General features: G+C 43.1%; 2 protein-coding genes across 3 annotated transcripts in view; both read left to right on the top strand.

Moving 5' to 3' along the window:
• The window catches only part of ddr2a (discoidin domain receptor tyrosine kinase 2a), a 32,412-nt gene extending 11,918 nt beyond the window's left edge, over positions 1–20,494 (top strand). Inside the window, exons 2-17 of one of the 2 annotated variants that reach the window (XM_084354264.1) lie at positions 4,724–4,837; positions 12,027–12,129; positions 12,728–12,959; positions 13,158–13,305; positions 13,940–14,042; positions 14,532–14,715; positions 14,803–15,043; positions 15,162–15,227; positions 16,210–16,346; positions 16,487–16,646; positions 16,731–16,963; positions 17,070–17,197; positions 17,285–17,482; positions 17,576–17,810; positions 17,928–18,077; positions 18,161–20,494. In XM_084354264.1, the coding sequence (XP_084210390.1) occupies positions 4,756–4,837; positions 12,027–12,129; positions 12,728–12,959; positions 13,158–13,305; positions 13,940–14,042; positions 14,532–14,715; positions 14,803–15,043; positions 15,162–15,227; positions 16,210–16,346; positions 16,487–16,646; positions 16,731–16,963; positions 17,070–17,197; positions 17,285–17,482; positions 17,576–17,810; positions 17,928–18,077; positions 18,161–18,283 (2,523 nt within the window). In that variant the 5' untranslated portion in view covers positions 4,724–4,755 and the 3' untranslated portion in view covers positions 18,284–20,494. Of the gene's footprint in view, positions 1–4,723; positions 4,838–12,026; positions 12,130–12,727; positions 12,960–13,157; positions 13,306–13,939; positions 14,043–14,531; positions 14,716–14,802; positions 15,044–15,161; positions 15,228–16,209; positions 16,347–16,435; positions 16,647–16,730; positions 16,964–17,069; positions 17,198–17,284; positions 17,483–17,575; positions 17,811–17,927; positions 18,078–18,160 lie in introns of both variants that reach the window. The other variant, XM_084354263.1, reaches the window with a different exon arrangement.
• A 172-nt stretch (positions 20,495–20,666) lies between these two features.
• On the top strand, positions 20,667–24,597 carry hsd17b7 (hydroxysteroid (17-beta) dehydrogenase 7). Its single transcript, XM_084354432.1, has 9 exons — positions 20,667–20,808; positions 21,443–21,649; positions 21,754–21,846; positions 21,998–22,112; positions 23,099–23,293; positions 23,375–23,488; positions 23,597–23,653; positions 23,730–23,828; positions 24,211–24,597. Exons 1-9 carry the CDS (start codon positions 20,774–20,776, stop codon positions 24,391–24,393), a joined length of 1,098 nt encoding a protein of 365 aa, XP_084210558.1. The 5' UTR covers positions 20,667–20,773; the 3' UTR covers positions 24,394–24,597.
• Positions 24,598–26,990: the final 2,393 nt, after the last annotated feature.

The following is a 26,990-nucleotide window of genomic DNA, read 5'->3' as shown; positions in this document are numbered from 1 at the left end:
CTCCAACGTTTACTTACTGTACGCACACATATCTGCAGCCTTAACTCTGAGGGTCAAACAAAGAGCAAAGACAGTGAGAAACATATAATAAATAGGGTCTGGAAGTTTTAGAAAAGTCTCCAAAGACCGCTGTATTTTCACACCAAGAAATTTACAGACAGTTCACATTACAGACAGAAACTTTCCAAATCCAGAGGCATTCGCAGGTGTCGGCTCATGTCAGTGTAGTGCATTGGAAGGACCCTGAATTTACTTGAGACAGGTGATTTTTCACAGTTAGAGTTGTATTAATACCACACCACTGCAGCAGTTTACCAGGTGGATGTCCTCATGTACTTCCACACCTAACAAACACACCAAGGTTATTATCAACCAAATCAAACAGGTTAGGTGTCAAAGTATCCTTAGGGTGCAGCCTTTAGACTTAAGACTTGGCTTTCACACACCTATACCTACAGACTTTTCATACCTACTGTATCTGAAGCAGTTTTCAAAACTCTTCAAGAAGTTTCCTCTCATTGTATTGACATAAATAAAAAAAATGCGTACCACAAAAACAACATTTGTGAATTGATGAAAAATGGGGAGACAGCCATCTTCTTCTTCTTCTTCTTCTTCTTCTTCTTCTTCTTCTGTTGAGTTTTATATGACGTTTGGCGTTGCATTACCGCCATCTGCTAGACTGTCCGTTGTCATGGCCTGTATGAAAAGGTGCAACACAAAAATGTTCCTGAATGTTGCTGCATGTGTGAACAGTGAAAATCACGAGAGATGCCTGAAAGGTTATCAGATTAATTCACTATGTACATGGAGCTACGTGTGAAGGGCTTTATGGTTGAGTTATATGACATGCGTAGAAGAATGGCGAGCAGTTATTTGTAAGATGTATGTGATTTGCAGTAAATGGGCTAAAACATGCAAACACATAAGTTCGGTCCTTTGAAAAATGTAGAAGCAAAGGTCAGTCCACCTCCCCGACACAACACAGGCAGCCTTTACATAAATGTCCTCCAGCACATGGTAAACACATTTTTGACTTCCAAATGCACACAAGCCATCAGGTGTTTGTGTTTCATTAGCCATGAAACGCATAGAGGAGTTAAGCTTAGCAAAGGGGTCTCAGTGGGAAGTGGCTGTAACCTGAAGCTGCAGGAAATGGATGTAAGAAAAGCAATGAGATTATGTGTGAAGGCACAATGAAAGACGCGAGTCAGACCTTAATTAGTGTCGCAAAATTCAGTAGGTGGAGCATCGGCGCCGGTCGCACGGCATTAGATTGAGGTCGTTTTTTAAACCACAGGACTGCTTTAGTTCAAGAGTATTTGAGAATCAATTTACATCCAGAGTTATTTGGCAAAAACAAACCGTAACTATCAGTGTTTTCCAACTCATATTTCATATTTCCAAATGTCTAATCATTGTAGTCAGGCAATGTGGAAAGCTGAGAAAATGTGGGCACCAGCTCAAAATCAACAGGTCTGGATTTGTTTCCCATAGACAGAATATGAACCTGCACTTCATTTATGTCAGAGGTTAATTTGGACAGAGGTTTAACAGACTGCTGGTGGAGATCCCCTGTTGAACATAAGCAACAGGAGAGAAGCACAGAGACCATGTTTTTAGGAATAATCCAACACTGTACAGTGATTAAAGGTCTGTACTGTAGTCCGGTCTTGTCCTGCACTGCAGCTCTGAGCGGCATGCTGCTGATCTTTCTGTTATTTCAATGAGGAAACGTCAGGAAAATGTTGTCTTTGGCCGGCGATGAAGAGCAGGAAACGTCTGATACACACACTCACCGATGTCTCTCTGTGAAAATTCCCACAGTGCTCTGGTAGTTTTGTTTTGTGTTATGTGCAATTGGGTTTAGATAACCCTGCTCTGTTGATTTACACTGGAGCTGCAGAACACAAAGCCTGTCGTCGATACAAAATCATTAGATGACGGAGCAAAAAAAAGATTCTGAAAGCTTTTGGAAAACTCTCAAAATTTAACACTTGACTTGTAGATTTTTCCCTCTAATTACATTTGGGTGTCTGGTTTCTCATTTACTGCACAATCGTGTTACATAAGACATGATTAACATGGTGTGAACAATAAAACTAACCTCGGTTATATAACAGAGACTTTGAGCAGCAGTAAAAAAATTATCAGATAACAGATCTTTATAAGTAAAGCAAAGTGGAAGCTTTTTGCTCATGTGGAAGAAAACTGTTGAAGCATGTAACTGAACACATCCATGGCCTATTGTAGACATTTAAGTTTGTACATTCATACAAATAATTTGTCCCAAACAGCTACTTTAAGTATTTTAATCACATTTTCTATCTAATTTAGAATATAAATTCAGTGTAAAGTAGGGCTGTAACGATTCATCGAGTTACTCGAGTTACTCGATTACAAAAATTGGTCGAGGCAAAAACTCTGCCTCGAAGCGTCGTTAAATTCCTATGACGCGCAGGGATCTTGACTGTTCCACACGGACCGTTGTTACTACTGCGTAAAGTGCCGTACACGGACACAGAGAGCCCTCTCCGTCGCCGGAGAGCCTGACGGAGAGCCCTCTCCGCACTCTCCGGGCGCATGAAAGATTTTTTAAGTGTCCGTCACTCCGTCGAGGGGAAACGGAGACGGCAAGGGCTGTGATTGGTCCTCTAAACTCACGTCCTCACGCTGGTTCTCCAGCAGCCCGGGGGGGATTGCATTGCGTATCCGCCACCACGACGGAGAACTGCGAAGGCTCGAGATGACATGCCAGAGCAGAATCAGTTTGTGCGCGTTTAAAAAACGTAGATATGATATCTGCTTTACAGACAGTTGAGACCGACATGACATGTTCTGTCTCTCTGTCTGTCTGTAAGTGTGTGTGCACGTGTGTTTGTTTACGTCGGTCCGGAGCTCCTCCCTTCGTAAAACAGAGCGGAGGAGAATTGTAAATGCGCGACGATGAAGAAATTATTAATTAAACGAACACGGTCCGCACCGGTTCTATAGGAAAAGTGACCTTAAATGACTTCTGTTGTGATTTGGTGCTATGTATAACATAAAATTATATATAACACAGCATGCGTGCACACACATAGGTTGCTAGGTTACCATAGCAAATAGGCCTATCCCAGAGATTATATATTATTTGTTAGTAGGTGGTTAGAAGGTGCAATCCCTTTTTGTAATGTTGTATAAGACAACACTAAGGCAAAATGGCCGTTTCTATTTAAGTTTGTATTGATTCATAGTGTTACATGTTATACATGTTTTACAGTAAGTTGAAACTGTATTGTTATTTAATTGTTTGCACTTTTTGCACTACCCACTAAATGGGTAAATTGCAATAAAGTTTTGGAGCCAAATGTTGGAGTTGTAAGAAATACCTCTGTTTTTTTAAGAAATAAAAGCCAAATGGTTGATCATTTTACAGCCACATCATTTTCGTCATGCATTATTTGTTTTGGTTGTTTAAAAATGCAAAAAAATATATATATACGATTAATCGATTAATCGATCGATAAAGTGCTAGATTAATCGATTCCAAAAAGAATCGATAGCTACAGCCCTAGTGTAAAGGGTTCTCATACTATCCGAAACAATCTGTTTTAGCTCCTGTCTCTTTAAGGCCCCTCCCCGAACACCCAGTCTGCTCTGGTTGGTCAGCTCACACACGCCTGAGCCACCATGCTCACCATCTCTCCAGTCGGTTCTGTTGTTTTTTTCATCTTCCAGTCAGCTTCACTTCTTCCAGGAATATAAGCATAAATTGTGCAAACGTGTGACATGGTGATGTCGTGTGATGTCACAAAATCACGGAAATAAAGGCGGGACTACTGACGAGGCGTTTCAGGAGCAGTGTTTTCTGTGGGAGAGAGGAGCTCCCGCTGGTGCGGACTTTGACCTTTTTTAACTTTCAAGACCTTTTACGTGAGAACCGATATGAAACGATGAAGGAAAGGAAACAAGCGAAAAAGTCTCCTTTAAATAACAAATACTTGAATAAACACGTTATGTTTATGCATAAATCTGCATTAATTTAATAAGTTATTTAATAAAATGTACATGAAATTAAAATACTTAGTCATAGTTTTAGGGAAAGACATTTTGAAGGTCAGTGAGCTGTATGTATTTCTTTGTTTTGTTGTGAAACTCTAAACTTGTGAAGCCACATCAGAGATGAATTGTGGACTCAAACCGGTTGAAACTCGTCGTCGTGCTCTGCTGTCGGACTAAGTGGTCAGTTGGAGGCGGCTCGTTGGCGCTGTGTCCGTCCAGCTGAAGTCATGTCTGTGACTCAGTGTCTCAACGTCTCTCTCCTCCTCCTCCCTTCTCCATCATGTGTCCCCTCGCTTGCTTGTTCGTCATTTGTTCCTACAATTAGCACATTATGTAAAATTAAAAAATGAAAAGCTTCATTTTAATTTCAAACTGAGGCTATTTTGTCTTGTGTGGCCGATATTGAAAGTATCACCGCACTAAGAAAATTTAATAGGCCTTCTGTCATAGTGTGATAAAGCACTAAATAAATGGAAATTCCAGTTTGGTGGCAATTATTGTGTCTTTTATTGAGTGGAATAAAAAACATGCTTCCAATTAAACTCCCATTTTCCTCTTGTATATCCAAACAAATGTTTGGTTCCCATGAAAACAGACAAAACAAAATGTGCTCATCATGCTAACACACTGAGCTATTTTTTCGCTGTTTTAACCTGCTGTGTCCCTCTTGTCTTTTCAGATTGGAAGCCTGTCTCTGTGCATGTATTTGGGATGAAGCACCTGTGGGACGTTCACTTCCTCCTGCTCATCCTCCTCTACCTGTTAGGAGCCGTGACATCGCAGGTCAACCCAGGTCTGTGCTGCCACGCTCTCATTCATTTCAGTGTCTGTGTTCAAGTCGAGAGGTTGTGACGACTATAAAATGACTTTTGTGATGTTTGGGTCGTGTTTTTGTGCCTGGTGCTCCCAGTCTAGTCCAGACTGATTCAGATCTTAAATAAGTGCTGCTTTGTGGGAGCCGTGTGGTCCCCTCTCTCTCTCTGGTTCGGCCTCTTTGATCCCAGCATGCACGCCTTTCTCCAGCTCGCCCTCGGCTGTACGGGCGGTTTGTGTGATGTCAATGAAAAAGAGCCAATATTTTTTTAACAAGGAAATGGAGTAGCAACATTTGTTGGGCAGAGATACAGTCAAACGAGAACCAAAGAGAGGTTTTTGGTTATTGTTGAAATAGTAGAAACACGGCAGATATCTGCCAGTAAAAACCTCGATCTGGCTACTGTTTATGACCGAAGTCTCAAAGCTTGTCATCGGGCTGAGTTTTCTTCATTGTTGAAAGGATAATGAATGGCACTCAGATCTACACGGTGATTAATGACGGTTTTATCAGAATGGTTCAGCACAAAAGTTTACAGGTCACACTGACCTCACTCTACCAAGCAGTGCTTAAAAAGAAAAGACATACCAGTGGAAAAACGCCTCATCACATCCACATCCTCCCGCCTCACTTCACCACACTACACCAATCTTCAAAATAAAACTTCTGACGTTATTATTCTTCAGTCCTCTACAACTGCGGATGCAATTTCATTTTGAGAAAGATGTATGAAAATAAAAGCAAACATGAGGCCATGATGACAAGCCAGTGGGGAACTACAAACGTCTTTCAAACCAGGAAAACAAAAAGTTAAGTTTAACTCTTACTTTTCAACAACAGACAAAACACGCGCACAGAGTCATCGTGCGTAAACACACAATCGAAATCTGACTTTCCCCGTTCGTCATCCGTTCGTTCGTCGTGCCAAAGCTAACAGAATGAAAGAGAGAGCAGAGAGTTTTATAAGGAGTTAAAAAAGGAGAAAGAAGTAGAGATGGTGAGTTAGATAGAGCTCACAGAGAACATTTATAGAAGGACTGTGTGCATGCTGTGGTTACTCTCATGCGTATGTCTCCTCACATGTACAGTTTATATTCTGACCTCTTTAACCAGATGTGAATGTAACACAGGCTGCTCAGAGGAGCCATTTAATGCTCATTTTCAGGTTCCTGATTTTATTTTTGTGTCACTACTAGAACCGGTTTACATGCTTAAATCTCACCAACCGCTCTGTTTTAGCTCCTGTCTCTTTAAGGCGATCCCCCCCCTCCAGAAATGGTCTCCTCTGATTGGTCAGCCAACACACGCATGAGCCAGCACAGTCACTTATCAGCTCTGTCGTGTTTTCAGCCTCCAGTTAGCTTCACTTCTACCGTGAATATAGACATCAATTATGTGAACGTGTGACGTAATGATGTCAAGAAGTCACGCGGCTACTGGTGAGGCGTTTCAGGAGCGGTGTTTTCTGTGGGAGAGAGGAGCTCCCGTTGGAGCAGCCTTAAAGCATAATATGTCTCCTTGAAACATTTCACATTTTCTACAGAATCTTGGACCATTAATTATTCAGCACCGCGAGTTGTGACTGGATGTTTTATGAGGCATCTTCTCAACTGCACTTAATTAAGGATTTAAGTGTTTGACCCCTGTGGGAGTATCTTTCTCCGCTTGTCTGTCTTCCTTCTGTGTTTTTGTGAGAGTGTGTGTGTGTGTGTTTGTGTGCCTGCTCGCATGCATTTACTCCCATGCACACGCATACTGTGGATCCAGCTATCCCACTGGAGTCTGTGGCTAATGCATACCAGACATTCTGACAGCAGGAAAGTCCATTGAAATAAGCTCTGTCTTTCTCCCCAGCACTTTCTCTCTCTCTCTCTGTGTGTGTGTGTGTGTGTGTGTGTGGTGTGTGTTTCCCAGTATTTGACCACTCATAAGTCATGGAAAGGTCTGTTTGTGCATCTTATAATGGTCAAGGTTCAACAAGTTCACCATTCATGACAAAGTGTTGTATCTGTCATCTGACGCGAGGGGTCTTCTTCGCTCAGAAATCACCAGCGATTATTTAAAAGAAGAAAAAAAAAACACCTCCAGTGTCACCAAGAGCTCAAATCTCAACCTGCTGTAATATATGGAAGCAGGATATATCCACCTATAATTCTGTCTAACGCTTTAGTTCTGCTGCGTTCAGAGGAGGCTCATTTTTCCACAGTCTGGAAATATTCATGGCTGAATTTAGTAGAGCTGAGATGTCGAGCGATGCCAACTTTCCCCTGTTTAAAATTCCCAAGCAATGGAGTTATACCATCCCTGTCTTTCCCATTTTACTCGTGAGTGGGCGAACTTTATTTCACTGTGGAGGGGAGGGGGGAGGTGTGGACATGCAAAGGCCGGAGCAGAGCAGCCAAGTATCAAGCAGTGCTATTATTATGTGGGCTTCATCCCGTGAGGATGTTTATGGTAAACCTTGAGTGAGTGAACGATTGATGACGGTGGCTGTTGTTAGTCATTATAAGCTCACTTTGGACAGATTCTGCTGTGTTTGTTGTCACCTTTTTTATACTTGTGCCTCTAATAGCATAAACATTTTCTGATTTTATTACAAAATAAAACGTAACTCACCAGGAGACACGTTTTTGCTATTTCCTGTTTGTGTTCTCTTTCCACTGTTATGAGACCTTTGACATGGGACATAATTATACATAAAGCTACTGTGGTGAACGTGTTAGCTGACAGTTGTCTATTTTTATACATCTAGCAGAGAAAAGGAAAAATTCAAATTAATTTGGAGTCGTGTCTCTGGACAGGTGAGGTCAAATGTTGACTCGCTTTTAGCTCTGTTTTTGGTCTCCACCAACTCCTGAAGGAAATATCTTGGTCTTTAGCTGCTGAATGCTCCACTGTGTTCCCTCGCTAGTCGCTAACTTTGTCCGCTATTCAGTCTCTTTGTGTATTTGTCAGTGTTATTTTTTGTAAAGTTAAGGGTCATAAAACCAAATCAAAGTCTGTAGAATTTGATATTACATGGAGACAAATGTGTTATTAATATAAAACTATTGATTAGTGCAGGTTTAAAGCCACAGACTCAAGAGCATCTTGAGTTTTAATCCTGTTTTTTCCGCTTGTGGCCACAGTGTCTGCATAACATCTGTTCAGTTAAAACGTTACGGTCTTGCTTTTAAAGATTTAATATGTAACATTTCTGCCTGAAAATGTCCGTAGTTTTTTTATTAACTTTTATTAACTCTCTCGCTATAACTCCCTGGGAAACATTAAAGAGGCCGGAGCTAAAACAGAGCGTTTCATACAGAGGGGGAACATGTTTATGTGTTCTGTGAGCATTAATGTTCACTGTTTCGATTCAAGAGACCTCAAGTCTCATTAATTACATATCGTGTGTTTAAGAAAAGCAGAAAGTAACATTTTAAGCAATGCAAGCCAAAACTGCCTTCAGCTGACAGGTATTATGTGGCAGTTGTGAACATCATCTTGCGTGACTACTACGCTGAATGCATTTGGAGCCGGCGGTTGGACGGCAAACACTACAGAACAAACCGGCCTTTCAGCAGTCAGGGTGCGGTGAAAATCAAGAGGTGAGAGAGAGAGGCTTTGGTCCGTTACTCCTCCACCTCTCTCGCTCTCTTCTCCCCCACCACACAAGGCTGGTATTTTTCCACCTTTTTCTTGGGGTGATATTTTTAGATACTGCGGCTAAATGCTGAGCCTGATGGGTGGTGGTGTGTGTGTGTGTGTGTGTGTGTGTGTGTGTGTGTGTGTGTGTGTATCTGTATATGTGTGCGTGCATCCAAACGAAACACACTCGCCTGCGCCCATAGCTCGCCCCAGGGGTCACCTCTGAGTGGGTTGGGTAGATAAATAAACACAGCAAAAACCAACATTTGGAAGAGCGGTCATACATCCGGCACGGCACACTGAGACCCGTCTCTGACTCTTGAGGATGTGGTTAAAGACTCTGATAATGACTCCTATTTTCATCAATTATGTCCCAGGCAATTGCTGTGTTTTCCCCAACTCGGGACGTTGCACTGGCTGCATGTTTATCTCTGCATTTGACTAGCAAGACTTCATAGAAAACCACTTATGTCACCACCTCATACCGCACGACATGCACATAATCATCATCTGAGAGTGCTTAGTGGAGAGTGTTCTGCCTTTTTGTGTCATCCCAGTGTGGAGGCAGTAAGAGTTAAAGATTAGATGCTGCACTGTGGTCATCTTCTTCTACATCCATGGGCCTCATTATATACAGCCTGCATGTGTGTTGTATGTAAATGACAGTGCTTGTATACTTGACAACAGCTGGCTCACTTCAGTTGTCACTGGCAAGCTTAGATGCTATAATGAACAAGAAAAGATGGGCGTTATTTTTAGCTTGGAGGCATTAATCAAAAATATATCCACTTACAGGGAACAGAATAACATTGATATCAACATTTTGCACAGGCTATCATTATGTTAGCTTCTCCAACAGCCAAAACTCAGTGTTAGCTTCTCCAACAGGCTAAAATCATCGTTAGCTCCTCCGACAGGCTAGCATCATGTTTTTTTGGTATAACAGACACGTGTTTCCTAACTGCTCTTCTGACTCAAGGGCAGGCATGCCACCCACCTCAAACCCCACTTCCTCTGCAGCAGGCTGCAACACCGCACCAAGGACAGATACAATATTTCAACTCGGCTTGTTTGACGCCAGATATCAGTCATGCTTCTTTCTCTTCGTTTTCAGACATTGGTGCTCTTTGATATGAAATCACTTACGCTGTTTCTCTTGAAGCAGGTTCTGATATTTTGTGTTTTGCTACGGCTATCATTCGTGCAGTTTGATCACATCACCTATCATTAAAATGGTTTGCCAAGGACCCTGTTAATATGAGAGGAGTAAGAGGATTTCTGTGCGAGGAGAGAAATAGCAGTGGAGTGAAAAGGAGGGGTTTCAACGGCTGGGGATAAACAGCGAGGGATGAAGTGGGCAACAAAAGTTAGAGAGGACAAGATGAAAGGACAGAGGAGGCGAGTGCAGACATCTGGAAGAGTTTTTGTTTGTGCCTCCTTCGAGCTGTCACTTGTGTCACTGCCAAGACGAAAGCCCGCATGCACGTGTGTGGTTGAAGCGCATCTACGCCTGGTTTGTGTGCAGCGTATCAGGTCGTCAGTCCCGGTCCTGAACCTTCAGGGGTTTCCACATCTTGACTTTTAAGCAAATATTTGGAGGAGATCAAAAAAAAAAGGGGAAGAGAGAATCACACGGGGAGAAAAAGAAGGAAAGAAAGAGCAAGAGAGGGACAGAGAAGGCCTTGAACGTCGAGCTGTGCTGTTGCTGGCATCTTCTCAAAGGTTTTTCTGTGAGACAAGGGGCCAGGCGAACAGGGTCAGGCTGCCTTTAGCTTCCGCCTCCAGCTCCAACGCTATCGCATACGCAGAAATCAAGTTTTTCCAAAGGCCCTTTCATCCATCAATGAGGCTAACCAGCGGTCATATCCTGTAAACTGGAATTATCAATATTAGGCCAAAACACAAGAACAACCCAGCCCTGTAGATAACACGAGACGGGGGAAGAAAAAAAAAGCCCTTTCATTTCTGCTCGTGGAAACACCCCAGAAATCAGTAGATTCATTCAGAGCCTTGTAAAAAAAAGTTAATAGATACCATATCGGCCGTGTCAAGCTCAGTTAGCCACGAGCGTGCTGAGTCTTAATGAGACGAAGATTGTCTAAATCACACTGTTAGCGTTTATCACCTCGCGGAGAGACCACACAGGAGGAGAGGGAAAGAAAGGAGCGTGAGGGGGCGGAGGGGCATGCAGGAAACAGAGGGCATATTCCTGCTATTGACCGCACAGTGGAGGCGTGATGGGCTCAAACCAGCCAGTTCTACCACACGCACACACTCACTGACTCCTTGATACCAGCACTGTTTGGACTGGCAGAACCACTGAATGGATCCAGCTTATTATTTCAATAGAGCAACCACAATTTGAGTGCAAGCAGTGTGTAGTTGCTCGTGTGTGTGTGTGTGTGTGTGTGTCTCAGATCACCACCCCACCCCTTTCATCCAGCGCTATCCATCACATTTTGCAGGTTTCTTGACAGAAGCTGAGAATGAAGTAGGTCTGTCTTAAGAAGCGTCTGGTGAATGCTCGAGTACGGTTTAGAGTTTTCAACGGCCAACCAGCGCTGTGGTTGGTCTGGAGAGGAGCGAGGGGAACCGCATATTTGAGGGTGTGATAATCCAGGTAGCCTTAAATACCAGAGGTGGAAAAACTATTAGATATAATTTCCTGCTTCAATAAAAGCACTGTTATAGAGGTGAGCAAGAAGAATTAAAGGTACTCTTATTAGAAACTATTCAAGTAAATGTAATAAAGGAACAGTTAAAGCTTAAATTTTTACCTTTGTGTCGGTGGCAAAAGTAAATATTAAGCGCCCGGTTTCTTAAAAATGGGCTCATAACTGTATCCTAAGGCAGAGGGGCTGTCATGTGAGACAAAGGTGAGCTTTATGTTTTAACCGGATGTGACTTCAAGCAGTATTTTTTAAGGTTTTACAAGAGAAAAGACTGGAAGGAGGAAGACTCACAAGTTGGTTTGACAAACGTAGGTCTGGCTAACTTTCCCCATCCTCTGTTTAAGCTCAGTGCACACCCGCTTCTCAGACGTTAACCGTTGGGTTAATATTTCCATCTGAAACAGTGACGTAGACGCAGCATAAAAGTGGTCAAATAGCCTACATCACAAACTTCTTCTGATTAAAGTAAATGTACCTAGTCACCATGCACCGCCTCCATCTGCTCCATCTCAAATTCAGTGCTTCAAACCGATCTTGTGGTTTCCCTTCATGAGAAATCATTATCACAGGTTGCTTCCAAAGAAAAAGGGGAAACCAAATGAAAAGTCATATTTCCCTGAATGGGTCATAACGGCACAATTAAAGGCTACTCTGTCATCTGGCCTTTCCAAAACTACATAATAAAAAATAGTCCAGCTCAGGAGGCGACTCCAAACAAAACAAAAAAGCTGCTCATTAGCAACACTTGCTTGTAATCAGTCTGCTCCCTTTCTTAGTAAAATACAGGATGAACGTTTAAGGCACCATCTTCTGATCTGTTTATTTATTCCTTCTAAGTCTTTTAATCCGACGTGTTTGTTGTGCCTCAGGTGTGTGTCGGTATCCTCTGGGCATGTCAGGAGGGCAGATACAGGATGAGGACATCTCTGCTTCCAGCCAGTGGTCCGAATCCACGGCGGCTAGATATGGCCGGTAGGTCACACACACACACACACACACACACACACACACACACACACACACACACACACACACACACACACACACACACACACTCATTATCAGGGTAAACATACTATGAGGCACGTGTGTGTGTGTGGGTGGTTTATCCTGCAAGGTGCCTTTGCCTGTTTATTTGCAGTAAACCACAAACTGAGGTATCAGTTCTACTTAGCCACATGATTAAGGAGGCTTTTATATGTGTGTGTGTGTGTGTGTGTGTGTGTGTGTGTGTGTGTGTGTGTGTGTGTGTGCAGAAGATCTTGGGTGGCCTTCTGTAAGTATCAGTATAATGATGTAAAACTCTTTCCCCATCCATCCCGGCTGTGTTTTCAGCCCCTGCCAGCCCCTTGCCCAAAATTAACACTTTAAGATGAATTTATGAGGCAGGCTGTCACTGAGGTGTTTTTATAACAGGCTGCAAGAACTGAAATCCTCCACCGCGCTCACTTGTGCTTCTCCTCTCACCTTTTCCTCTCCATCCTGTCCTAATTTTCCTTCTCCCCCCTGCTCTTTTCCCTTTCCTGCCGTATTTTCTAATATGAACATCCCTCTCCCTCCTTCTGCCCAGGTTGGACTTCGAGGAGGGTGATGGCGCGTGGTGTCCAGAGATAACAGTGGAGCCAGACAGCCTGAAGGAGTTCCTCCAGATTGACCTTCGCTCGCTCCACTTCATCACCCTCGTGGGCACGCAAGGCCGTCACGCCGGAGGCATCGGTAACGAGTTCGCCCAGATGTACAAGATTAAGTACAGCCGTGATGGGAGCCGCTGGATCTCGTGGAGGAACAGGCAGGGCAAGCAGGTCAGCCAGCCTGTCGGTGCTTCAGAGTACTGATACTCATCATCATCATAGTTTTATGGCCTGTCATTGTTTATACCTGCTGTGTTAATATAGATAAAGGGATTTTTTTCATTGTTCATTATCTATAAAGAGGCCATGACTTCATTCTCAATCATTAGTGAGCTTCCTGAGGTCAACGTGTGTTTGTTTTACCTCCAGGTGATTGAAGGAAACAGGAACGCCTATGACATTGTGCTCAAGGACCTCGAGCCGCCCATCATCGCCCGCTTCGTCCGCTTCATGCCCGTCACCGACCACTCTATGAACGTCTGCATGAGGGTGGAGCTCTACGGCTGTGAATGGCTGGGTAAGAAGACGGTGGCTGAGAGTATGAAAGGACTGATGAGCGAGGGAGCTGGGAACAAAGATCACAGCTGAGCTGGCATCAGTCCTCACCTTTGAGCCCATAAAGTCAAGACATAAAAACTGGAAACAGTTGTTTATACAACACTGATACCACCATATCTCAACGTTCACAATATTACCACTGAATGAAAGCACACCGGGTGTCTGAAAGGTGTTGAAAATCACAGTTTCTGACATCACAACAGCCTGATTGGTCATTTTCAATGATTGTCCTGGAACAACATTAATTATGATGCTCTAGGAACAACACCAACACTGCCATATCAAATAGACCGCATTTAGACACTTGTGACACGTGTTTTCCTTTTATTATTTCGCTTTGACATCAAATATCAAAAGGTTCCCATGTTCAAAATCTCAAGCGGAAATTAGGCAGGTCAAGATTCATTCCACTCTTGGCCTTTTTGATGCTTTTCATGCACACGTGTTATCCTAAAATGCTCATTAATGTACACCATTATGCCATGCATCAGGCAAACCTCCGGTAATTTAAAGCTGGTTGGAACAAAAGGATAGAAATGTTTTTACTACAGAAGGTGAGTTTGCAATGACGGTTCATCTTCTTTGCGTTACAGACGGTCTGGTGTCGTACAACGCTCCAGCAGGAGAACAGATGAACTCGCCTTCTCACCCTGTTTATGTCAACGACACTGTCTACGATGGAGCTGTCATCCACAGGTGTGTGTCTGTGTGTGTTTAATTATTCCTTCCTTCCTTCCTTTTTTCACTGCTCCATCATGGCTCTCATCCTCCGTCAGTACTTTTCCCCCCTCACCTTGTTGTTTGCTGGTCACCATGGTGAAAGCACAGAGACAGACAGTGGTGAGTGGTTCATGTTGGTTTACTGTTAGGCAATACCTCATGGGAATGACTGAGTCAACCGTGCTTATGATGTTTAAAAAACCGGAATGAACCAATCAGTCTTTTTGTTGACAGTAGTGTTTGGATTATGGTGCGGTGAATAATGTCCTCCATGACACAGGCAGGCCTCCACTCTCCGTTGAGGCAGAGGGGAAAAGAAAATGGCCTTTATTATGATATCACAGTCAAGAGCAGGAGTGAGGGACTGGTTTGACAATGCTGCCACCTAGTGTTCAGTGACCTATTAACAGAGGGGCCTACTGCGATTATAAAGGATGTTTACACTGCTTTTTCTCTGTTTCTCAGTATGACAGAGGGTTTGGGCCAGCTGACTGATGGAGTGTGTGGCCTGGATGACTTTACACAAAGTCACGTCTACAATGTGTGGCCCGGGTACGACTACGTTGGCTGGAGCAATGAGAGCTACCCCAGTGGATTTGTGGAAATCATGTTTGAGTTTGACCGCACACGAAACTTCACCACCATGAAAGTGAGTCTCCTGATTGTACCAGATCATATTCTCAGTTTTTTTCAGCCTCTCATCCGTACTAAAGATCCTCCCATTTTATCTGTCCAGGTCCACTGCAACAACATGTTCTCCCGGCACGTCAAGGCCTTCCGCCAGGTGGTGTGTTACTTCCGCTCAGAGTCGGACTGGGAGGCCTCGCCGCTCTCCTTCAGCCCTGTGGTGGACGAGAAGAACCCCAGCGCCCGCTTCGTCACCGTCAACCTGGCCAACCACATGGCCAGTGCCATCAAGTGCCAGTTCTACTTTGCTGATGCCTGGATGCTGTTCAGTGAGATCACCTTCCAGTCAGGTACAGATCAAACAACTGTTTGTATAAGCTGTAATTGGTAGAAAAGTAACTATTTAAACCCTTCTAATTTAAAATAAACTGTTAATGCTGATCAGCTGTGTGTCATCTGACCTTTCAGATACAGCCATGTACAACACAACACTGGCTCCGCCCAAGACAGGACTAACGCCAAACACACAGCCAGGTCAGTAATCACTCCACATGCATGAATTGTCCATGGAAGAAATGAGAGATTGTTCTGGATTTGCTATGATTGATGTAGAAATGATGCCCAGCTGCTTCCTCATTTCACATTTAGATCCTCATATATGTACCAACCAATCAGTGAGAAGGTCGGGACTGATTCTGTGACAGATCTGTAAAATAACACTGGACAGATTGCAAAAAGAGGGAGGACCCTCACATAGGCAGGCAGGTTGAAGGGGCAAATCCATAAAAAACAAAAAAGGACAACACAAAAAACAAAAGAAATACAAACTAAAAGCACCTGGAATGCAGGCAGGTGTCCAGAAAAATGAGGGCAGAAAACACAAGGAGCAACGCAGAGACACCAGGAACAAAACAGAAGAACTGACAAAGAGAGAGGACACAGGAGACCAATCAGGGACAGGTTGACCTCATCAGGACAATGACAAGGGAGGAAGACAGGAAGTAACACAACATGACACATGAGGGTGAACCTCACAAAACTTGTCTCCCTTTGAAATAAAGGTCAGAGAAGGTGGAAGTGACATTTGGCTCTCATGTGTGTAAAGTCTGAACTGAAGAGGGAGATTACTTTCCTGTCGGGGCAGTTATTTAACATTTCCACATCCTGATAATGGACTTTCTCACAGCAGAAATTTCAACTTGTCATAGCAGGAAAAGCACAGGTGGAACTAATAACATGAATTAGTTGGCTCTCTTCCATTTAGGCGTGTCAGCATGTGGGATTACAGCGCCACACCTCCGTGGATGTTATTATTTAAACCTGTTTGACAAGATACAACATGTGCTGTGACAAAGGTGTATTCTGCTTTTGCAAAACGTTTCACATAAATCCTTTTTTCCAAGTCAAAACTGTTTGGTTTTAATGGAGAAGTACAGTATGGTCCCCCACATACACATGAAAACAGACCATACAGTCTCCATCTTTAATAGCACCTGTCTATCTGTTCCCGCCACAGAGGACGACCCCACCCACAAAGTAGATGACAGCAACACCCGGATTCTGATTGGCTGTTTAGTGGCCATCATCTTCATCCTTGTGGCCATCATCGTCATCATCCTGTGGAGGCAGGTGTGGCAGAAGATGTTGGAGAAGGTGAGCTCATGTGCAATTCCATGTAGAGTTTTTGTTTTTTTGGGAGGTGGTCAGATTTGTTCCTTCACCCCCCACGTCCTTTATTCTAGGCCTCTCGCCGGATGCTGGACGATGAACTAACCGCTAGTTTGTCAATACAGAGCGAGACGTTCGCCTACAACCACAACCAGTCGAGCACAATCAGTGAGCAGGAGTCTAATTCCACCTATGAGCGCATCTTCCCCCTCGGCCCTGACTACCAGGAGCCATCACGCCTCATATGCAAGCTGCCCGAGTTTGCTCAGAGCTCAGAGGAGCCTGGTAGGTCGACACACACGTCTTCTTACATATAATATTATAATCAACGCGGCCAATGATTACTGAGATGCTCCTGCTGTGTTTCAGCTTCTACTGGCACGACTGCGTCTAAATCCACCACAACTACCGTAGCTCAAGACGGCGTCCCTCACTACGCAGAAGCAGACATCGTAAACCTGCAAGGCGTGACTGGCAGCAACACGTACGCCATCCCTGCTCTGACTATGGACCTGCTGTCAGGGAAGGATGTCGTGGTGGAGGAGTTCCCCCGAAAGCTGCTCACGTTCAAGGAGAAGCTGGGAGAGGGCCAGTTTGGAGAGGTGCGTGCACCATTACCTCTACAGCCTTTCTTACATCTCTAGGCAAGCTCGAAACACAAATGAAGTCCTAAATGTTGTATTCCTTTCTGCTTCCTCGTCCTTCCAGGTGCACCTGTGTGAAGCCGAGGGAATGCAGGAGTTCATGAATAAGGAGTTTTTATTCGACATCCCTGAGGACCAGCCAGTTTTAGTGGCTGTGAAGATGCTCCGTTCAGACGCCAACAAAAATGCAAGGTATCGACTCCAGACGCTCCCGAGTGATCTGCGCCAAATGTCTTGTTTTGTGTAAAGTGAGTCACTTCTCTCTTTTGATTTTGGCAGGAACGACTTCCTGAAAGAGATAAAGATCATGTCACGTTTGAAGGACCCCAACATCATTCGCCTGCTGGCTGTGTGCATCTACAGCGACCCTCTCTGTATGATCACAGAGTACATGGAGAACGGAGATCTCAACCAGTTCCTCTCCCGCCACGAGCCCGAGGGGCAACTGGCTCTGCTCAGCAATGCACCCACTGTCAGGTGAGTGGTTGTTGAACGAACCGGAGGGAGACAGAAGGGAGTATGTGTTTATGTTTTGTTCATAACACACTGTTTCTTATCTCTCCTCTCCAGCTTCAGTAATCTTTGCTACATGGCCGCTCAGATAGCGTCGGGGATGAAGTACCTCTCCTCTCTGAATTTCGTTCATCGAGATTTGGCCACGCGGAATTGCCTGGTGGGCAAAAACTACACGATAAAGATAGCCGACTTCGGCATGAGCAGAAACCTGTACAGCGGTGACTACTACCGCATCCAGGGCAGGGCGGTGCTGCCTATACGCTGGATGTCATGGGAGAGCATCCTGCTGGTGAGGGCCGCTACTGAACACACATTTTGACCTCCAGTTAATGTTTTCCTGACAAGCCGAGGAACATTTTGTTGAGCTTGTTTAATAAAATGTGCTCATCACTGTTTTCCTGTGCAGGGTAAGTTCACCACGGCGAGCGATGTGTGGGCCTTCGGGGTCACCCTGTGGGAGATACTAAACTTCTGCAAGGAGCAGCCCTACTCTCAGCTCACTGATGAGCAGGTGATAGAAAACACAGGGGAGTTTTTCAGGGACCAGAAAAGACAGGTGAGTGTCGTCACAAACATTTCATTTATATATTTAGAAAACCTGCGAATCCCCGGCTACATTTCTCGCTCCCTGTTGTGCAGATCTACCTGCCTCAGCCTGTGCTGTGTCCAGACTCGCTCTACAAGATCATGCTGAGCTGCTGGAGGAGGAACACGAAGGAACGGCCCTCCTTCCAGGAAATACACCGAGCCCTCCTGGACTAACAGCCAGGGCGATGTTAGAGACAGTGATTCCCAGTCTGCTCACCTCTGGAGGAAATGGTGCATGACAAGAGCAGACCGTGATTCAGGCATGGATCTAGGTTTAAGCTATCTTGTTTCAGTAGAGGAACAGGGTGAGCGCCACCTGTGGGCTCCAAGCTACGATTTGGGAAACACTGTTTCATGGACTTACACACTACAAAGATGGACTACCAGAGACTGTTAGTGTGTGTCAGTTTGAGTTTAACTAGCACAATCACATCACATGTTTTATAAGACATACAGGCATTCTTAATAAAATCTACTCTGTTTTATACTCCACCAAAGCACACGCAGAAACGTGACAGAAGGTTTGGTTGTGTTGAGAAGCCAAAGTTAAATGTAGCAAGTGACATTCGGCACTTTTAAAAATGTATTTTGATTTTCTCTCTTTTTTTTTTTTTCAAATCTCCCATGTTACAGTGTTCGATAAGAAACTTTCTTGTGTTTTCTTTTGGAAGACTGCTTGAATGTAGAAAAGTGCAGCGAAGCATTTTTCACTGTCACATTTCAGTATATTTCAAGTATCTCATCTCAGTTTCATCTCATCTAGAATAACAAGGAAATAGCAAGTCTTTCTCTTCTCCCTGCAGTTTTTCCACAGCAATTTGAACATGAAGTGTATATGACTGTGTATTTTCAATAGATGAGTTTTAAATCTCAAATAGCAATATTTTGTATTAATATTTATATGTTCATATTTGTTTGTTCTGTCTATGTTTTGTTGATATATTTGTGGATAATATCTCTGAGTTGTTTTGAGTATCGTATTTGATTTTCAGTACTTTTCTGCTCACATTTTGGATTTAGAAACTGCTTCAGAATATTTTTTTTTCCCTACTGCACTGCACCTGTTATTGTCTTGATATTAACAGCAAGCTCTTTGATACCTGATCAGATGTTACCAGATGTTTATCAGGATGCAGACCATGTGCTATGTTGGATCAAAAGTATGTGTTTACAGTCAGCATTATTGGGAAGATGTTACTGAGTGTGTTTTGGGTGTCGGACCAGTTAAAGGAGACATATTTTGCTAATTGTCAGGTTCAGAAGTTTATTTTGGGTTACTACTAGAATAGGTTTACAAGCTTTAATGCTCAAAAAACACATCCGTTTTCTCTTACTGTCCAGTGCTGCAGCACTGTATTCCCCCTTTGTCTCTGTTTAAGCTCCTGTCTCTTTAAGGCCCCCCCTCCCAAAAAACCCAGTCTGCTCTGATTGGTCAGCTCACACATGCCTGACCCAGCACTGCTCACAACAACGGAGTAGCTGTGCTGAATCAATTTGTACGTGGCAAACTAGCTGCTACGCATAACTTATGCAAATGTGTGACATGGTGACGCAGCGTGATGTCACAAAGTCACTGAATTAAAGGCGGGACTACTGACGAGGCGTTTCAGGAACAGTGTTTCTGTGGGAGAGAGGAGCTTCTGTTGATGTGGACTTTTTTTATGATCAAGATCTTGAAAGAACCTATAAGAAACACTGAAGGAAAGGAAAAAAAAGGAAAAAGCATAATAAGTCTCCTTTAATGCATATGTGTTTATAGTTTGTCGCAGTTGACAGAGAAAGTATTTTGACTTTGATATCAGGAAAGTAGAGGAACTGGGAATATTCAGCCTTAATAATGTAATGGTACGAGTGCTTCGGATTCATAGCACAGCTAATGACTCGTCTCCAGGTTTTAGTTATCGGCTGTTCTTTCTTTTATTGACGTATGCTGGATTCTTCTTCTTCTTTTGTAACATAATTCTGTGTATAGCTCTCTGATAGCTTGAACTTCATACTGCATTCCACTGTTTCAGCTAATTCGACCATATTTACGGTCTCTATCTTCTTGTCAGAGACCTTTGTCCCACTAAAGTTGTACAAATATGACCCTTATGCCTGGCCTAATTCATGGTCACGTCAACCCTTGTCATTCTGTGCTACGTAAGCGAGGCAAAGGTCAAATGTGATATTCAATCCCCTCTGTGTTACAGATAAATTGGAGGCAGATGTAAAGCTGTAATATCACCCTGAGACATGTCATGTGTAGTTTTATTACATATTTGTACTCTTATGTTGTTGGTTTTTTCCAAGTGAGATTGTTTTTATATACGTTGTAAACAGAAGTTGTACATGGACAGACAAAATACAAATAAAATTTAAACAGGGGATTCTACCTCTCTGAGAGCTCCTGTCTCATTCATAGGCACTGAATATTTCATGATGTGTGGGCGGTCCCTCAATCTGAGCCCAGTGGTGAGAGGATTTCATTGGCTGAGAGCTGCGGTGGTGTCCAATCACAACAAAATGAAAGCAGAGTGAAGATAATGACTCACGTGGGGTGGAGAACTTTCCATGGAGCAGACACAGGACTTGTTGCTCTGAAAGTGGAAGTCACTTAATGTCGTACTGTTGAGTGTGTTGAGGTTTCTGTACGCAGTTTGTTTCCAGTTTGGACTAGAAAAGATGAATAAGGTGATTTTGGTGACGGGAGCAAACAGGTAATAGTTGTATTTATTGTGTTTTTTTATGATGTCTGGCATCTGAAGTGTAATGGATTCATGACACAAGAGACCTTTTCTTCATTATCTGTAATGAAATCCTTTGAATTGTTAGTGAATACTTAGCTATTGTTTATTTATTTTACAAAAGGATATTGTTATTTTTAATTTGTTCATTTATTTGACGGTTTGAAATCTCCTTTTCAAGAGAGTCTTGACGCAAGTGGCAGCATGATTTTGTCAGATACAGTAAATGTATGTGGAATAAACAAGATTAATTAGGTCAAAGATGTCCTCAATGTGGTATCAGGTATCAGAATAAGCTTTACTTACCAAGTATGCGTACACACAAAAGGAAAGATACAGAATAATGATTTTGGTTGAAACAATAAAAAATTTGCCAAAATGATCAACAGAATGTGACATACAGCAACCTTACATTTATATTTTAAAATGATGAAATGTAAGGGAACAATGTGTATTTACTATAAGATGCATGATTTACAATTTGTTGGCACGTTGGATGTTTAAGTGTCACATGGTTAGTAACACTTACTTCAACAGAAAGTGGAGAAAAACATTTTTTTTAGTGTCCAGTGCTTCATTTCAGCACATTGTATGTGTTTCCCTGCAGCGGGATTGGCCTGGCGCTGTGTGAGCGTCTCCTCTCTCAGGACACGGAGGGTCTGCAGCTGTGTCTGGCCTGCAGGAACATGCGGCGAGCTCAGGCTGCTCGCTCGGCGCTCCTCGCCTCTCACCCTGCGGCTCAGGTGGCCCTGCTGCAGCTGGACACCAGCAGCATCTCCTCAGTCATGGCTGCTGCACAGGAGGTCAAACTCAGGTGGGAGGATAGACTCACAGCAGGATCATAGAGTCTTCACTACAGAGCAGGTCATGCTCTACAGACCTGTGCTTTATGTGTGTGACTTCGGTTGTCTGCTGCAGGTATAATCGGCTGGACTACCTCTACCTGAACGCAGGCATCATGCCAAACCCACAGTTTGATGTAAAAGCCTTTTTCAAAGGCCTTTTCTCCAGGTACTATGTCGATTTTACCTGCTTACATGCAGCATTCGGTATTGTCTCCACTGAGTGTGTTAAAAAAATCTGACTTCTGAAGCTACTTCTTATTTCAAACATCTCATGCTGCCTTCCTCATGCTCAGATTTCTATGATGTCTTCGTTGCAGCCGTATCATCACCATGTTTGCCACCGGCGAGGGGATTCTGACGCAGAAGGACAGCGTCACCCCTGACGGCCTGCAAGAAGTTTTTGCAACAAACCTCTTTGGTCACTTCCTGCTCGTGAGTGTCTGCCATTCTGATCACTAAATCATTTATTAGTAAGATCTGATCTAGACTTGGAATCGGACACATCTTCAGTTTTCTGCAGGGAGAGCAGTTCTTGTCAGCTGTGTACCCTCGATGAAATAAATATAGGTGACACTTGATCTGTCTGTCACTTGGCAACGATGCTCATTAAAAATGAACAGTATGTAGTGTTCTCGCCATAAGGTCACCGAGGACAATATTCTGCCTAGTGTGTGTTTTCACATGGATTAAGTTGCCATCATGGAAAAACTGGAGTTAAAGGGTAACTCCAGCTGGAGTTAAAGACTCCACCAATTTTGCACAGAAAAGTGTGTTTACAAGTCTAGGGGGAGTATTAGCCTGTAAGTTAAAAAAAAAGTAGTATAAAGCCTTTTTGTGGCTCCAGAGGAAGCTGAATGTAATCTGATAAATTGCTTCCAGTGATGTCACTCAGTGGTACATCACAGTAAAGTTGCATTGTGGTTAATGTAGTCACCAGGTGTTGAAAAATAAGAAGAATGCGTGGAATAATGCTGTTTGGATTTTCATCACATCCGTCCATAACAATGTTACAGGAGAGCAATGCTAGAGCAGTGGACTGCTTTTCAAAACCTGGTGCCTACATTACCCACAATGCAACTTAGCAACTGAATGACATCACTAGAGGCGATTTATCAGATAACATGCAGCTCCCTCTGGAGCCACAAAAGGCTTTACACTAATACACTTAAAATTAGCCATTTCACCCGCTTATCACATAAATCAACCAAGTTTCAAAAAATAACTTTAATTTAAAAACTTAATCTGCCTCTTTTTGTCTTGTTTCAAGGTGTTTCAATTACGTCATGACAATGTTATTTGTTGATAACTTGCAGAAACAAGTGATCATCAAAATTATGTTGAAGCTGTAAAAAAGTTACTTGATGATGCTTTAAAATGACTGTTTTAATGCTGTGTTGTTCTCCTGTGTCATGTCCCAGATCCGGGAGCTGGAACCTCTTCTGTGCCACGCGAGCCAGACCTCCCAGCTGATCTGGACCTCCTCCAGTAACGCTCACCGCTCAGCTTTTAACCTCGAAGACATACAGCACAAGAGAGGCACCCAACCTTACAGCTCCTCCAAATATGCCTCCGACCTGCTCAGCCTGGCGCTCAACACACACTACAACAAGCAGGTCGGCTCTCACACACCTCACATGTCCATGCATCTTAAACTGAGTTAATGACTGTTGTCCTGCTTTCATTGTGCTTTCTAGGGTTTGTTCTCATCTGTCATTTGTCCTGGTTTCGTGATGACCAATCTGACCTACGGTATCTTGCCCTCCTTCCCAGCCTTCCTCTGGACCGTGCTTATGCCCGTCTTTTGGCTTGTGAGTGCAAATTATTGAGTTTGTCTTTGTCCTGTGATGGATGCAAGAAGAACAGAAAAACTGGGGCTACCTGCTCATATTGAATGCATCTTTCTCTCATGATCACAGATAAGAATGTTCACCAATACTTTCACGCTGACCCCTTACAACGGAGCTGAAGCCCTGGTAGGTTGAACAAATGTCCACATTTCCACACTCAGTTTAGGACAAATTAATTCATGAATGCTGCTCTTTCTTGCAGTTCTGGTTATTTAAGCAAAAGCCTGAATCACTGGACCCTCAAGCCAAGTACCACAGTTTTACATCCGGGCTGGGTAACAACTACACACAACCGCGTAAGGTACGGCAAAGGAATACTATTCACTGACGGTGCACTATGTAGTTTTGGGTACGACATTTTAAACAAAGTAAATAAACAAACTCTCCTCGCTTTCATTATTGAATAAACAAACTGACATTAAAGGACAACTCAATTTCATACTGTTTTACTTTGTTTATATGTGGCGGACCCTGCCACCTTTTCTAGCTTCAAACAGTGTTCTGGGGACCTTATTTTCCTCTGAGAACAGCTTGATTATTCACTTTTGGAAAAGATAAATATTTCTGAGTTTGTGTTATTACCTCATTAAAGTGTAAATATAAAAAATTCAGAGTTTGAAAGTTTAAAAAGCCTTTGAAGATAGATCATGCAGTGATTTTGTGTCGTCTGTTCCTCTTTGCAGATGGATATCGACCTGGAAACATCTGAGGCTTTGTATGAGAAATTACTGCAAATGGAAAGTGAAGTGAGAAAGAAATTGAAGGAAAAACTAAAAAATCCCAACATGCCCTTGGATCATCTTGACACAATTCTGGGATGGGAGAGTATTTTGTTCTGGTCTCGACTGGGAGCAGCCGCACACTGACTGTCACACACTTCGCTGCCTCATGCACAACACAAAAACAAGTTACAGTAATTCCATAAGCATTGAAAGATTTGATTTCCTGTTTACATCTTTATTATCTTGAAATAAAATGTCTGTTATAGGACGAAGAACCAGAATTATGTATGTTCTGATGGTTTGGTAAAAGAGTTTACAATAAAACTGAGCATTGCCTGTTTTCATCCACTTTATCCAACTCCATGAAGTATGATATTACATGAGGAGAGCAATTAAAATACGCAGACACGGATGGGAGGTAAGGTCACCATCTGTTCAGCCTATGCGATCCAGGATTGACTACTTCCAATCTGGTTGTTAATTCCAAGATCCTCACGACAAAGAGCATTGCAGTCCGCCAGCAGACTGTCAGTATCATCCCAGAAGTTAACATAAGTGGTCTGTGTGAGCCCCTGTGCGGTGTACGGCGGTGCCGGTACGTGCGTACAGGCGCACCTGAAATGCGGCTCTGGAGGATTTGGGGCGCAAACCGAGCAGTCGTCCCCGTGCTCCGCTGCCTGTTTCCCGGTCCCACACTCCTCCTCCTCGGCTCCGCTCAGTTTCGGGTTGCAAAAAGCCCACACCATGCCGCAGAAATAGACGAAAAACGTGCCCATGACCATGACCATGAGCGCGTAGGACTCTATCATGGCTTTGGTGACTGGAGATGTCATCTTTGGATGCGCGGGGATGATAATCGTTCCCACAGTGTGTTCAGGACAGGAGGGAGTCTGGAGTGCGACTGGCATCATCCTGTGGGTTGGACCACTTCAGCACCTCTCCGTTCAGTAACGTGAGATGGAGACCAGCAGGAAATAATGGATTGCTTTGTCACTTCTCTCCTTGGACTGACTTTACAGTGTGAGTGGGCCTCATGACAGCTGTGTGAGAAATAGAGCAAAAGTCAAACTGTAGGTGAAATAAAACATTTTGATATTATTGAACAAAATTAACATTCAGAGCACTCCACTCAAATGAAACCCCTTAATTAAACTTTCCTTAATATGTGATGATAAATCTCAATTCAAGTGATATCCAACTGATGTAGCCGACAGACCCCTGGTTAAAAACTTGTATTTTTAAAAGGTGAACTTTTCATCCTGCTTGTGCGTTTGGTTGTATCCTCTAAGTGTCAATAAGTAAGTAAGTGTAATATCATCTTTGTATTCATCATTCATTTAAACAGAGCTTCAAGTGTCCATTTGTCGCCCTGACAACCACACAGGTCAGCGTTTCCTGACAGGCTCATCAGCTGGCAGCAGGGTTTCACTTTCCCTTATAAGGTCAAACACCAGAATCCACAACTCCCAAAATACCTCCAGCGATCAATGAGACTTTGGTGCCTTTTTGTTGGGTTTCATGTTTGAACACTTTAGACCATGTATTATTTTCCTAGAGATCACCTTCACAACAGAAGCGTACACAAGCAAGGGGCATTTTATTTTGACTATATGCAACAAAAAAGCTGGTTTAAAAGAAAGTTGTACAACACAATTGTGAGTAGCCTCTGACATGAGGCGTTACCACATTTATTGAGATAAATATGATTTTTTAAAGTTTTGATGAACACATTTTAGTCTCCTGAACCTTTTCAGTCTCTGACGTTTGTCATCGATTACTAAAAATGTCTTCATCTAATCAAATAATTTATCTTCACTGTATAAGTAATCAGGATGTCTATGTGACTATCCATAAGTTGCTTTTCCTGATCAAAAGAGTAGTTCACATCGACTACGCAAAGCACAAATCTTGACTGTGAATAAACCACATAGAATTTATGATTTTAACAAAATAAAACACTGAACACTGACTGAAAAATGTCCCTGTATCACCTGACGTACAATTGTACTGCTGTTGACATCATCATTAAATGTGGAGATCCCCCAAAAGATACTCCACTGTATCGATTGTCAGCTTTATTATACATTTTTTACTGCTGGTCAGGATTGTAAAATGCTGGGCCACCATGTCGCTCTCATTTGGAGATTTCTAGATAAGACAGATGTACACATAAGCAGACACATAAGCAAACAAACAAAACATCCAGAACTTTCGAAACAAATGTGTGAATCCACAAACAAACTGCAAGTTGTGAGACGCAGGGAAGATGGTAGACTGCCAGAAGAAGCAACGAGATCAGAGGTTCCCATTTTCTTTCCCTTGGAGGGCCCAAAACTAAACGTTGTATTTTATTGTGTCATACTGTTACGGTGTGATTATGAAAAATAATAATAATAATTAGGGATCCTACATATTTAAAGAGCATTTTAACCTCTCAAAAGATAAAAACAGCATAAGCATTATTATATTTCTTAATTCATTTTGAACCGTCTTTTGTTAGAGCCATTGGACGGGCCCCGCTTTGAGCGGCCCTGGACTAGATGATCTTTAAAACACAGCTGCACGCAGGAAATTAATGTAATCATATCAATCATCATTTCAATCATTAGTGACAAAACACGTCCCCTGTATCCTGAGTGTGAGCGGCTCCATCCAGGGCGACACTACGAATACCCCTGGCAAAGAAAAAGCTCTACAAGGGCTCTTTTATTTCAAATGCAAACACTGTACACCATGGGTAT

The sequence above is a fragment of the Pagrus pagrus genome (genome assembly GCF_965226575.1).
Source record: "Pagrus pagrus genome assembly, chromosome: 6".
Lineage (NCBI taxonomy): Eukaryota > Metazoa > Chordata > Actinopteri > Spariformes > Sparidae > Pagrus > Pagrus pagrus.
This window is presented reverse-complemented; position numbering and strand designations above follow the sequence as displayed.